Raw genomic sequence first — 15,030 nt, 5'->3', positions numbered from 1 at the left:
TATTTATGCATGTATGTGTGTATGGTGTGTGTATGTATGTGACTGTGTGTGTATTTGTGCATGTATGTGTGTATGGTGTGTGTATGTATGTGACTGTGTGTGTATTTGTGCATGTATGTGTGTATGTGTATGTTTGTGGAACCAGCAAATTACAGACCTTGTTACTACAGCATGGGGGGGGGGGCATGGGGATAAACAGTGTCACTATACAGTACCACTATATACAGTATGGGGGGGTGGACCATGTCACTGACTATTGTCACTTTATAAAGTACTGGGCGGGTAGGGTCAGGCCAGCCATCTCACCGGCAGATTACAGATTGTGTCACTAACTTACTATATACAGTACTGGGGGGTTAAATAGTGTCACTATATACAGTAATGGGGGGTCAGACCATCTCACAGACTGTGGGCACAGGGTACCTCCTTTTGCAGACATGTAATCTGATTCACATTTTTTTCTGTGTTATATGTAAAAAAATGTATTAAATTCACCTTTTTTTGGAGGGGGGAGGGGTGGTGGGGGGGGGCCCTTCTTAGATTCTTGCACCTGGGCCCTGTGGTTTCTAGTTACGCCTATGCTACCAGTAGTTACAAAAAGGGGTGAATTAGAATTACAACCCATTACAACATATTGGAATGATGTCACTATACCAAATGCGCATGCGCACACGCTCCAGTATCGCCAGAACTGTGTTCTACCAAACACAAAGGAAAGCCTGACTCTTCCATGTAAAGAAAACGCTGGGGAAGTTTAGTAGCAACAACACCAGAGCAAAACTGAAGGGGTTAATGAAGTGAAAATGACAAACAATCAAATACATGCGATTTGTCAAACTGAAGTTGTTTCATGACGCTTTAGAGGGACATGAAGCCCACATTTTTTCATTCATGATTCAGATAGATCATCAAATTTTTAAGCAACATTCCAATTTACTACTGTTATCTAATTTGCTTAGTTCTCTTGACATCCTTTGTAGAAGGAGCAGTAAAATGCACTGCTATTATCTAACTGAAAGCCAACCTTGGTATACTTTTCAACAAGGGATACAAAGAAAATTAAACAAAATTGGATAATAGAAATAAATTGGAAAGTTATTGAAAATTGCATGCTCTATCTGAATCATGAAATAAACTATTTGGGTTTCCCGTCCCTTTAAAAAGGATGGTGACCTTGAAGGCTGCTCTAAGAAAGGTGCCCTCTAGTAACCCAATTATTAAAATCTCGCTGGCATGAAGAAAAATCACGTAGAAACCTTTTCTTTTGGAGCATTATATTGTAATGTATGTGCCTCTCCTTCACACCCGATAACCGTATAGTGGTATAAACAGCTCTCACGCTAAACTTTACCTTTATAAATGTGTATGAGGGATCTCACAGTACTGACGAGATAATCTCGCTACACCAGAGAGCTTTAGTGAATTGGGCCCTTAGAACCAGATTAGAATTTGTACCTTGTTAATGCTTGTTTTTTGTTATCTAGTGACACCTTATTTTCTATATAAATTCCATTAAAGGAACATGATACCCAAATGTTGAAGCACTTGAAAGTAATACCACATAGCTGTAAAAATCTGACTAGAAAATATCACCTGAACATCTCTATGTAAAAAAGGAAGATATTTACCTCTTAACTTCCTCAGAAGCCACATCCCATTGTAAAGGGACTTTAACCAGCCAATCAGGATGCTAGCCTTGGGACTTGGAAGGGAATGTGCATCTTGCATGTGCAGCACAGTCTTGTTATTTCCCTCCTCAGTTTAAGGAAATTTACTATGAAATCTTGCGAGACTTCAGTGAAATCTCACAAGATCACAGCAAAGTATGACCTCAGCACTGCTGATGCTGATTGGCTGGGGGGTTTTTTCAACCTGCAGCTGACAGTAGCTGAAGAATAATGTTGTTCACACAACACTTACTTTTGTAAACTGAAGAAATTTTGAGGTAATTTTTTTTTTTACATAGATATATTCAGGTGAAATTTTCTTGTCAGCTTTTTACATGTATGCTGCATCCCTTTCAAGTGTTTTAGAATATGGGCATTATGTCCCTTTAAAGTAAATTAACTTAAAAACTACAAACAAGACATTTCCCTTATAACACCAAACTTGCACCAAGGGACCAACTACTGACTTCCTACAGGGGCATAAAAATTTGCAGTTGAAAGCAATCAAAATATTCATGCAAGCTATTAATTATGTGATCAAATAAACTAAAGAGAATTCAAAATGAAAATTAGCACATAAAGTTCCCTCAATGGAGAAAAGTTAATCCTCTGATTAAAACAAATGGATTAAAAAATGAGAGATAAATATATATTTCTATTTAGCTGCCTTTTGGAGCTTAATTTATTAATCCATGGTGGACAGGGGCGGACATATTCGCCTGTGTCCTCCCGACCTCATCTCTGGTGGGCAGCAATCTGCTGCCCGCATTTAACATTGCACACGAGCGCTCCTTTGCGCTCGCGTGCAACCCGCCCCTGCTTGCGCACAGTCAATCACGCACGGGCAGGAGCTGTCAATCTCCCCGGGTGGGCGGTCAGTAAGAGGTGGAGAACAAGGTAGGGCTTGCTTGCGCAAACCTGCAGTGAAAGTGGAGAAAAGGGCTTGATAAATCTAGCCGTCGGTATGTTGTTAGGTTTAACTGGTTGTTTTTTAGGATGTATTAAAAAATGTATTTATTATTATTTCTGGTTTACAGATTTTACATATCTGTTTATTTGTGTTCTTTCTTGCTCAGCTCTGTGCTTATGTCGTTGGCAAAAAATACGGGGACACTGCAAACATTTAATGGAGTTAAAAAGTGCTATTAAAGGGACATTAAACTGCTAAATACAACTACAGTAGAAGGTTACTACACACAATTCTACAGCGCTATTGTTTCCTCCTGCACCTGTCTGTAAAGTCGTTCTCTAATTTTAACCCCTTACAAGTGTCAGTTAGTGAAGCTCTGTATCTCTACTCTGGGCGTCGCCATCTTGGAGCTTATATTTGTTATGTAACTTTGAAACTGTGCAAAAAAACTGCAAAACTTTAACACTTCTGCTCTTTATTATGTGAGATAAACTGAAGTGAAAGGTACAGCCGTCAAACCAGATATGTGAAAGTGCTCTGCTCCTGTCACATGATGCAACAATACGGGAGCTACAAGATGGCGACGCCCAGTATAAAATGCAGAGCTTTACCAACTGCTATTCTGTAATAAGAAATGTAATAGTATGGTGAGCGGTTACCCGCTACTGTCTTTGTACCCAGCTGTTTAATGTCCTTTTAAATTTGGCTGGTGCATAAAATAATTACAGTTTCCTTTGGCTGCAGGATCAGATACTTTCGCTGGACAAAATGTTATTTTTAGGAGGGCAATGTTATTAAGTTAGATCATTAAAAAAAAATCAAGGGAAAATTAGCGTGCAACGTGTTTTCTGAAGCATTGTAATAACTCTCTGCTGCCTTAAATGAACATAAAACCCAACATTTTTCTTTCATGATTCAGATAGAGAATACAATTTTGAACAACATTTCAATTTACTTCAATTATCTAATTGCTTCATTCTTTATATATCCATTTGTTGAAGAAAAAGCAATGCACATGAATGAGCCAACCACATGAGGCATCTATGTGCAGTCACAAATCAGCAGCTACTGAGCCTATTAAGATATGCTTTTCAACAAAGGATATCAAGAGAATGAAGCAAGTTAGATAATATAAATAAATTAGAAGGTTGCTTAAAATTGTATGATCTTTCTAAATCATGAAAGAAAAAAATTTGGTTTATTGTCCCTTTAACAATGTTGCCTATAGGTAATTAGGGGTTAAATAAATTGCATTAACAAATGAATAATGTTGTCAAAATACAGCTTAAGCAAACAACACCAGGAACTAATCTTGGGTGAAACTAAAGAGTTTTTTTCCCCATGATGCTGTCCGAAACTAATTTTTGTCTCTGCTTAAGTTTAATGCTAAACAAATTCACTTTTAAAGGGACAGTCAAGTCAAAACTGAAACTTTCATGATTCCGACATAGTACACAGTTTTAAACAACTTTCCAATTCACTTCCATTATCTAAATGTGCAAAATCTTTTTATATGCACACTTTCTGAGGCACCAGATGCTACTGAGCATGTGCAAAATTCACAGGATATACGTTTTCACATTTTGCGATTGGCTGATGGCTATCACATGATGCATTAGGAAGTAAAATGTCACTAACTTTGACATTTGTCAGAAAAAAATCTACTTCTTATTTGAAATTCGACCTAACTGCTTTTGTATTGTCTTTTTATTATACATGTATTGATTGTGCTATTATATGTATTGTGTTTTAGTGGTCATTTAAGTTGATATAAACAACGTTTTGTACCAGATTACTGTGCTATATCAAATTATTCATTCTTCTACTAAAAGGAAAATAATCCAGGGATGTTAGAAAAATTTCGCTTTTCCAGAATTAAAAAAAGAAAAGAAAAAAAAGTATTGTCTTAAATTCTAAATTTAGAGAAACAAATATTAACAATATTTAATGACAGTATCATGTGCATTTTCCTTACCAAAACAGTTTTTATGTGCAGATCTTGCTAAACATTTTTATGCATCTATCTATACATACCAAGCCCTGGCCCTGTACTTGAGGTATGTAACAGACTTACTGCATGTCGTCTGCGAGCTCAGACAATCCTACAAAGTGTTTATAATCTCACCTGCTCAAAGAATTCATCCATGAAGTGGTCTCGGTCCACGTGTACAATCTCCTCATCGTCATCACTGTCTTTAGCCTGAAACAGGGACAGAAAGAAAAAAATATGAGAAAACTGGCACACAGAAACATTGTAAATGCTGACAGATGTGAGTGAGGAAACAGAGATACATATGAGGCAGAGTGAGGTCAGCTAGGTATTGAGAAGGGACAGAGAGATGTAGGTAATTTGAGTGTACATAGATGCTGCTGAGGCAGTGTGAGGCACAGAGATGTAGGTGAGGCACAGCGATAGCACAGAGATGTATGTGAGGCATAGAGATGTATGTGAGGCACAGAGATGTATGTAAGGTACAGAGATGTATGTGAGGCACAGCGATAGCACAGAGATGTATGTGAGGCACAGAGATAGCAGAGAGATGTATGGGAGGCATAGAGATGTATGTGAGGCACAGAGATGTATGTGAGGCACAGAGATAACAGAGAGATGTATGTGAGGTACAGAGATAGCACAGAGATGTATGTGAGGTACAGAGATAGCATAGAGATGTATGTGAGGTACAGAGATGTATGTGAGGTACAGAGATGTATGTGAGGCACAGAGATAGCACAGAGATGTATGTGAGGCACAGAGATAGCACAGAGATGTATGTGAGGTACAGAGATGTATGTGAGGCACAGAGATAGCACAGAGATGTATGTGAGGCACAGAGATGTGTGTGAGGCACAGAGATGTGTGTGAGATACAAAGATGTATGTGGGGTACAGAGATGTATGTGAGGCACAGAGATAGCACAGAGATGTATGTGAGGTACAGAGATGTATGTGAGGCACAGAGATGTGTGTGAGGCACAGAGATGTATGTGAGGCACAGAGATAGCACAGAGATGTATGTGAGGCACAGAGATGTATGTGAGGCACAGAGATGTATCTGAGGTACAGAGATGTATGTGAGGTACAGAGATAGCACAGATATGTATGTGAGGTACAGAGATGTATGTGAGGCACATAAACAGCACAGAGATGTATGTGAGGCATAGAGATGTATGTGAGGCACAGAGAAAGCACAGAGATGTATGTGAGGCACAGAGATGTATGTGAGGGATAGAGATGTATGTGAGGCACAGAGATGTATGTGAGGTACAGAGACATATGTGAGGCACAGAGATAGCACAGAGATGTATGTGAGGCACAGAGATGTATGTGAGATACAGAGATGTATGTGAGGTACAGAGATGTATGTGAAGTACAGAGATGTATGTGAGGCACAGAGATAGCACAGAGATGTATGTGAGGCACAGATATGTATGTGAGGCACAGAGATAGCACAGAGATGTATGTGAGGCACAGATATGTATGTGAGGCACAGAGATGTGTGTGAGGCACAGAGATGTGTGTGAGGCACAGAGATGTATATGGGGTACAGAGATGTATGTGAGGCACAGAGATAGCACAGAGATGTATGTGAGGCACAGAGATGTGTGTGAGGCACAGAGATGTATGTGAGGCACAGAGATAGCACAGAGAAGTATGTGAGGCATAGAGATGTATGTGAGGCACAGAGATAGCACATAGATGTATGTGAGGCACAGAGATGTATGTGAGGCACATAGCACAGATATGTATGTTAGGTTCAGAGATGTATCTGAGGCACAGAGATAGCACAGAGATGTATGTGAGGCACAGAGATGTATGTGAGGCACAGAGATGTATGTGAGGCACAGAGATAGCACAGAGATGTATGTGAGGCATATAGATGTATGTGAGGCACAAAGATAGCACAGAGATGTATGTGAGGCACAGAGATGTATGTGAGGCACAGAAATGTATGTGAGGTACAGAGATGTATGTGAGGTACAGAGATGCATGTGAGGCACAGAGATGTATGTGAGATACAGAGATGCATGTGAGGCACAGAGATAGCACAGAGATGTATGTGAGGCACAGAGATGTATGTGAGGCACAGAGATAGCACAGAGATGTATATGAGGCACAAAGATAGCACAGAGATAGCACAGAGATGTATATGAGGCACAAAGATAGCACAGAGATGTATGTGAGGCACAGATATGTATGTGAGGCACAGAGATGTATGCGAGGTACGGGGATGCATGCAAGGCACACAAATGTATGTGAGGCACAGAGATGTATGTGAGGTACAAAGATAGCACAGAGATGTATGTGAGGCACAGAGATAGCACATAGATGTATGTGAGGCACAGATATAGCAGATAGATGTATGTGAGGCACATAGATGTATGTGAGGCACAGAGATGTATGTTAGGCACAGAGATAGCACAGGGATGTATGTGAGGTACAGAGATGTATGTGAGGCACATAGATAGCACAGAGATGTATGTGAGGCACAGAGATGTATGTGAGGCATAGATATGTATGAGGCACAGAGATGTATGTGAGGTACAGAGATAGCACAGAGATGTATGTGAGGCATAGAGATGTATGTGAGGTACAGAGATGTATGTGAGGCACAGAGATGGCACAGAGAAGTATGTGAGGCATAGAGATGTATGTGAGACACAGAAATAGCACAGAGATGTATGTGAGGTACAGAGATGTATGTGAGGCACATAGATAGCACAGATATGTATGTGAGGTACAGAGATGTATGTGAGGTACAGAGATAGCACAGAGATGTATGTGAGGCACAGAGATGTATGTGAGGCACAGCGATGTATGTGAGGCACAGAGATGTATGTGAGGCACAGAGATGTATGTGAGGCACAGAGATAGCACAGAGATGTATGTGAGGCACAGAGATAGCACAGAGATGTAGGTGAGGCACAGAGATAGCACAGAGATGTATGTGAGGCACAGAGATGTAAGTGAGGTACAGAGATGTATGTGAGGCACAGAAATGTATGTGAGGCACAGAGATGTATGTGAGGCACAGAGATAGCACAGATATGTATGTGAGGCACAGAGATGTATGTGAGGCACAGAGATGTATGTGAGGCACATCGATAGCACAGAAATGTATGTGAGGTACAGAGATGTATGTGAGGCACATCGATAGCACAGAAATGTATGTGAGGTACAGAGATGTATGTGAGGCACATAGATAGCAGAGAGATGCATGTGAGGCACAGAGATGTATGTGAGGCACAGCGATGTATGTGAGGCACAGAGATGTATGTGAGGCACAGAGATGTATGTGAGGCACAGAGATAGCACAGAGATGTATGTGAGGCACAGAGATAGCACAGAGATGTAGGTGAGGCACAGAGATAGCACAGAGATGTATGTGAGGCACAGAGATGTAAGTGAGGTACAGAGATGTATGTGAGGCACAGAAATGTATGTGAGGCACAGAGATGTATGTGAGGCACAGAGATAGCACAGATATGTATGTGAGGCACAGAGATGTATGTGAGGCACAGAGATGTATGTGAGGCACATCGATAGCACAGAAATGTATGTGAGGTACAGAGATGTATGTGAGGCACATCGATAGCACAGAAATGTATGTGAGGTACAGAGATGTATGTGAGGCACATAGATAGCAGAGAGGTGTATGTGAGGCACAGAGATGTATGTGAGGTACAGAGATATATGTGAGGCACATAGATAGCACAGAGATGTATGTGAGGTACAGAGATGTATGTGAGGCACATCGATAGCACAGAAATGTATGTGAGGTACAGAGATGTATGTGAGGCACATCGATAGCACAGAAATGTATGTGAGGTACAGAGATGTATGTGAGGCACATAGATAGCAGAGAGATGCATGTGAGGCACAGAGATGTATGTGAGGTATAGAGATGTATGTGAGGCACATAGATAGCATAGAGATGTATGTGAAGCACAGAGATAGCACAGAGATGTATGTGAGGCACAGAGATAGTACAGAGAGGCATGTGGGGCACAGAGATAGCACAGAGATGTATGTAAGAGTGAGTTAGAGTGAGGGCACAGAGATGTATGTGAGGCACAGAGATGTAAATGAGGCACAGATATGTATGTGAGGTACAGAGATAGCACAGAGATGTATGTGAGGTACAGAGATAGTAAAGAGATGTATGTGAGGTACAGAGATGTATGTGAGGCACATAGATAGCACACAAATGTTTGTGAGGCACAGAGATGTATGTGAGGCACATAGATGTATGTGAGGTACAGAGATGTATGTGAGACACATAGCACAGAGATGTGTGTGAGGCACAGAGATGTATGTGAGGCACAGAGATGTATGTGAGGCACAGAGATAGCACAGAGATGTATGTGAGGCACAGCGATAGCACAGAGATGTATGTGAGGCACAGAGAAGTATGTGAGGTACATAGATAGCACAGAGATGTATTTGAGGTACACTGATGTATGTGAGGTACATAGATAGCACATAGATGTATGTGAGGCACATAGATAACACAGAGATGTATGTGAGGCACAGAGATAGCACAGAGATGTATGTAAGGCACAGAGATGTATGTGAGGAACAGAGATAGCACAGAGATGTATGTGAGGCACAGCGATAGCACAGAGATGTATGTGACGCACAGAGATGTATGTAAGGCACAGAGATAGCACAGAGATGTATGTGAGGCACATAGATGTATGTGAGGCATATAGATGTATGTGAGGCACAGAGATGTATGTAAGGCACAGAGATTTATGTGAGCTACATAGATAGCACATAGATGTATGTGAGGTACAGAGATGTATGTGAGGCACATAGATAGCACAGAGATGTATGTGAGGCACAGAGATGCATGTGAGGCACAGAGATGTATGCGAGGTACATAGATAGCACAGAGATGTATGTGAGGCACAGAGATGGATGTGAGAAACATAGATAGCACAGAGATGTATGTGAGGCACATAGAAAGCACAGAGATGTATGTGAGGCACAAAGATAGCACAGAGATGTGAGAGTGAGTTAGAGTGAGGGCACAGAGATGTATGTGAGGGCACAGAGATGTATGTGAGGATATGTATGTGAGGCATAGAGATGTAAGTGAGGCACAGCGATGTATGTGAGGCACAGATATAGCACAGAGATGTATATGAGGCACAGAGATAGCACAGAAATGTATGTGAAGCACAGAGATGTATGTGAGGCACAGAAATAGCACAAAGATGTATATGAGGCACAGAGATGTATGTGAGGCACAGAGATGTATATGAGGCACAGAGAAAGCACAACAATGTATGTGAAGCACAGAGATGTATGTGAGGCACAGAGATAGCACAGAGATGTATGTGAAACACAGAGATGTATGTGAGGCACAGAGATAGCACAGAGATGTATGTGAGGTACAGAGATGTATGTGAGGCACAGAGATGTATGTCAGGCATATATATGTTTGTAAGGCACATAAATATTTGTGAGGCACAGAAATGTATGTGAGGCACAGAGATAGCACAGAGATGTACCTGAGGCAGAGTGAAGCACAGAAATGTACGTGAGTTAGATTGAGGGCACAGAGATGTGTGAGGCAGAGTGAGGGCACAGAGATGTGTGTGAGGCAGAGTGAGGGCACAGCTATGTGTTTGAGGCAGAGTGAGGGCACGGCGATGTGTGTGAGGCAGAGTGAGGGCACAGAGATGTGTGTGAGGCAGAGTGAGGGCACATAGATGCAGGTGAGTTAGACAGTACGGGCACAGATATGCAGGGGAGTGAGTCAGTGAGGGCACAGAGGTGCAGGGGAGTAAGTCAGTGAGGGCACAGAGGTGCAGGGGAGTTAGACAGAGAGGGCACAAAAGTGCAGGGGAGTGAGTCAGTGAGGGCACAGTGATGCAAGTGAATTAGAGTGAGACACAAAGATGTGTAATAAAGAGTTTGAGTTACTGGAGAGACAAATGAGTAGAGTATGTGACATGGGAGCCAGGAGGGATAGAGACAAATTAAGGGTAAAGAGAATTCTATGGAGAGAATATGGACTGATTGGGAGATAAAAGAGATGGAGGGGAAATTAAGATAGTGAGAGGGCAAAGTATGTGGAGCAGTGGATGAGGGAGCAAGAGAGGAGATGAGAGGAGTCAGACAGAGCTGTAATTAGAAGCGAGGGCAGTAATGAAATGAAACGGGAGAGTGAGGAAGAGGACAGCTGGGAACACATTGGTGACCTCACACAACCTGGGTACTGGCTGATGTGTGAAACAGAGAGAGATGAGAGGAAACAGAACAAGTAAATCAGGGGAGGAGAGAGAAGCGGGGAAGGAAAACTGCAGGGAATAAGAGGTTAGGAATAAAGGCAGAAAGAAATGTAAGGGAGAAGGAATAGTAATAGGAATGGATCAGAGGTAGTGTTAGAGTTTTTTTTTTAATGTTGCAGGGTCATGTCTGTGGGGTGTGCGTCGAACATATGTTTACAATTGTTGGGTACCCACTTGTCCATAGGGTTAATAGCAATGCTACAGGGTTACACATATAGGGTTAATTGTGCAGATACAGGGCTGTTTTTTAACTCAGCTGTGAGAAGGTTGATGTTCAGGTTAATTTCTGTTATCTTGAATAGCACAGTTAGGGTTAAAGTTTGCTAGGTGACTGGGACAGCAAAGCTCCGCCCTCCCGCAGCTTCCCATTTGTGGTAAATGTCCTGATTTTCTTAACTGAAACCAAGAATCAACCTAATCCCCCTACAACCTGCCCCAACTTAACTCCCCAATCTAGACAACCCAACAGTGACTCTGCCTCCTGCTTGGCACTCATGATTCCTCACACAGTCTCTGTCTTCCAGTCGCAGAACACATCAAGCAAAGCTGTGGGGGATCTGTGTGACAGATATATTGCAGCACTGTTGCTGTCATTAGTTGGTTGCACAGGATCTAGGCCATAGTGACTAAAGTCTCAGGGAAGTGAAAGCACAACCAAATGTCAGAAGAACAATGGGACAGACACTGACTTCCAGTAAAACAATGCTCCATATTCAACGTTTGTAATACACTAGGATTTCCCAGGATATTGTGAAAGCACTCTATAAACACTTTTGGTTTCTGATATCTTTTCTCAGAGTGCTTTCTCACTCTAGCTTCCTTTTGGTCTCAGAGATGCATAGGACAGGATAGATGGACAAACAGACACATGACAAAGGTAAAGAATAATGTACAATATTACACATAAAGAAAAAAGGGCAAAGTAATTTATTTTCTAAACAAACAAAAACAAAACAAAAAAAGATAGATGTGAATCAGAGACAATGAGATGGTAAAGAGGTAAAGTAAACCAGATATGGTAATGACAAATCCAGGGAAGAGGTATATTTAGTAACCCTGCTGATACATCATAGGGCTGAGACCACAGTCATCCCGACAAGGTCATACTGGTGCTGTGTAATACAAGCCTCACCACTAAAAGAGGGGGGAGAGACAAAAGGAAGATGGAGAGCCATGGGAAGGATAGGGACATGCAAGGCAGAGGCAATAGAAGATGCAAGGGGAGAAGAGGGAGAGGCAATGAAAGAAGAGGGACATGCAAGGGGAGAAGAGGGAGAGGCAATGGGAAAAGAGGAAGAAGCAAGAGAAGAAGAGGGATAGGAGAGAGTAAAGGGCGAAATGTGGAAGAGGCAAGAAATAAGAAAGAAAGGAGAAGTTGGAGAGGAGGAAAGCAGAGAAGAAGGAGAGGAAAGGGAAGAAGAGGGAGAGGCAAGGAGGGGAAGAGGAACAGGCAAGGGAAGAAGAGGGAGAGGCAAGCAAAGAAGATGAGAGTAAGGGGAGAAGATGCAAAGGCAAGCAGAGACGAAGAAGAAGCAAGTGGAGAAGATAAAGAGGGAAGCCGAGAAGAGGGAGAGGCAAAGGGAGAAGATGAAGAGACAAGCAGTGAAGAGGGAGAGTTAAGGGGAAAATATGAAGAGAAAAGAAGAGAAGGGAGAGAGACAAGGGGAGAATATGGCGAGGTAAGTAGTAAAGAGGAAGAGGCAAGGGGAGAAGATGAAGAGGCAAGCAGTGAAGAGGGAGAGTCAAGGAGGAAGAGGGAAACACAAGGGTAAAAGAATGAGAGGAGAAGGGGAAGAGGCAAAGAGAGAAGAGATTACATTCAAGTACGTTAAAGGGCTTAGTAAAACTGAGGCTGTGGGTATTTTACATAAAATGGAAAATTCAATTACAAGGGTTCATGATCTCAAGCTAAAGGGTAGTAGATTTAGGAGTAATTTGAGGAAGCTTCTTTACAGAAGTTATGGAATAAACTTCCTCAAGAGTTAGTAATGACAAACACTGTTGGGGACTTTAAAAATGCCGGGGACAAGCATAAGGCTATCCTACAAACTAGATAAGTTTATACTGCTAGGTAATATCAGGCAGACTTGCTGGGCCTATGGCTCTTATCTGCTGTCAATATCTATGTTTCTATGTTACATTACTGGTGTTAATTTTAAACTAGAAATGGTTAACCGGTTCTGCTGGTGTAAAAAAAAGTGTTGGCATCCATTTTGCTGTAGGTTTACAACTTTACATACTTCCTCACTCTACATTACAAGAGTATAGCAAAGGTACACATGACCCCATACCCATTTTAATTTTAACCTTTAGTAACTTTTTAGAAGTAGTTTTAGAAGAACAATAGTATGTTGCTTGGCAACACTAACATGATGGTGTAAAAAACTTGTTTTGAGCTTATTACCTTCATCTGCATACATAAATATTTAATAAGTTATGTTAGTTTATATATGTTCTTCATGATTTTAAACAACATTTTATTTACATACATACGTTTTTTTTTACTTTAATATATATTATTTCATGATTAAATATATTTTATGTTCATATTTCTAGGAACTTTTACTATATAAAATATTAGAGTCAGCATATTCCTTCCATATTCATATGGTTCTATAAAGTGTTTGTTTTTCCTCTTTAACTTTTGGGAATACTAGTTGTAAAGGGCATTCTGACCATTTATGATTAGTAGAGGAAGCCAAAAAAGTCCATTAAAGACATACACTAAGCCATGGGTGCAATACAAACTGACCATTAATTATAGTCAACAGGAGCCAAAAACTGTCGTAAATTTGGCAACCCCTGCCATATGGAGTTATCTTTTTTTGACAGACATTTTTAATGGTTATCAGGCTGACAAAAATGATTGACATCACCAATGTAATCTGAAATGGAAACTAGCATAAGAAGAAGGACCAAGAAAAGAGAAGGAATACCTAGAAAAGAACAAGAGGGCCTTGACAGTAGATTATAATATGAAGATGATTTGTTTTAGTGCTCATATCCAAAACTTGAGCAACACAACACAAAACAGTAATGCTACATACACACGGCATGCATGGACACGTGAGAAAGCATATTTCAATATAATTTTTGTTCCCAGATTCCCAAAACAACCAAAGAGGGCAACGACCCAAGATAGTGGACCAAATGGAAGAAGATAGATGTCACAATATTTACATCAGTTCAAAAGTTAACGCTACAAACTCTTTAGATTATAAAATAAGATATCTGCCAAAGTTTTAACCATAATATCACTTAAATGTATTGCAGCCTAAGAAGATTTGGCTTCTACAAAGCACCACCTTAAAAGCAGTTTGGTGGAAAAACCTTTCTATTCATCATTCCAAATGTAGTCTGATTTGCGTAAAACTGTCACTGGTGCTGAATTATATGGTTTGTGTCAATAGAGAAATGCAATATTTGTAAATGAATAGGCTCGTTCATTTACAACAGTGATGGCCAATTTCCTAACATATGGGGGGGGGGGGGCAGAGCAATATTTTAGAACCCTTATAACTATTAAACACACAATTAATATATTTCCTTTAAAAAGTGCAGAGACATCGGACCAGATTTAGGTAAGGTTGTAAGGAACCCTCTATCTGCTGTTCTCTTATTCCAGAGGACTCTTTTGAGTTGTGGTTGTCTTGGGTGCCCATCCAAGACAAACATGATTACTTTAGAGACCATCATGAAGTTATTTGATGATCATCAAACTACTTTAGAAGTCATTTGCACATCATCAGACATCATCAGGCTTGTAGAGTTACCAGCTAAGGTAAAACATTCTGGGTAATGACTTCAGAATGATTAGCAGATTACTTTACTAATTACTTCACACGCATGAACAACCAGTGAATAACTCTAGAGAAATCTCATTGAAAAATTCAGCCTGTGAGCATACTTCAGAATGACTCCACGAAGGTCATCCTTTTTGAATAGGGCACCCACCTAATGCCCACAGAGCACACATTTTTTGGTTTTGCATTTTACTGTGCCCACAAAATCTATGGCCATATGTGGCCCTGATTTAGAAGAAACTTATATCCAAACTAAAAAAGTTATAAACCATGATATGTTCATATAGAAACCAAAGAGGTATATTTTACCCTTACAGTCAGAAGCAATATTTATGGTACATTAAACCAACAAA

At 40.7% G+C, this 15,030-nt stretch overlaps 1 protein-coding gene across 1 annotated transcript in view; it reads right to left on the bottom strand.

Moving 5' to 3' along the window:
• The window catches only part of STX1B (syntaxin 1B), a 216,748-nt gene that overhangs the window by 84,725 nt on the left and 116,993 nt on the right, over positions 1–15,030 (bottom strand). The window contains exon 2 of the mRNA XM_053695031.1: positions 4,703–4,777. Coding sequence (XP_053551006.1) covers positions 4,703–4,777 — 75 coding nt within the window. The remainder of the gene's footprint in view (positions 1–4,702; positions 4,778–15,030) is intronic.

This window comes from Bombina bombina, chromosome 11 (genome assembly GCF_027579735.1).
Source record: "Bombina bombina isolate aBomBom1 chromosome 11, aBomBom1.pri, whole genome shotgun sequence".
In the NCBI taxonomy this organism is placed as follows: Eukaryota; Metazoa; Chordata; class Amphibia; order Anura; family Bombinatoridae; genus Bombina; species Bombina bombina.
This window is presented reverse-complemented; position numbering and strand designations above follow the sequence as displayed.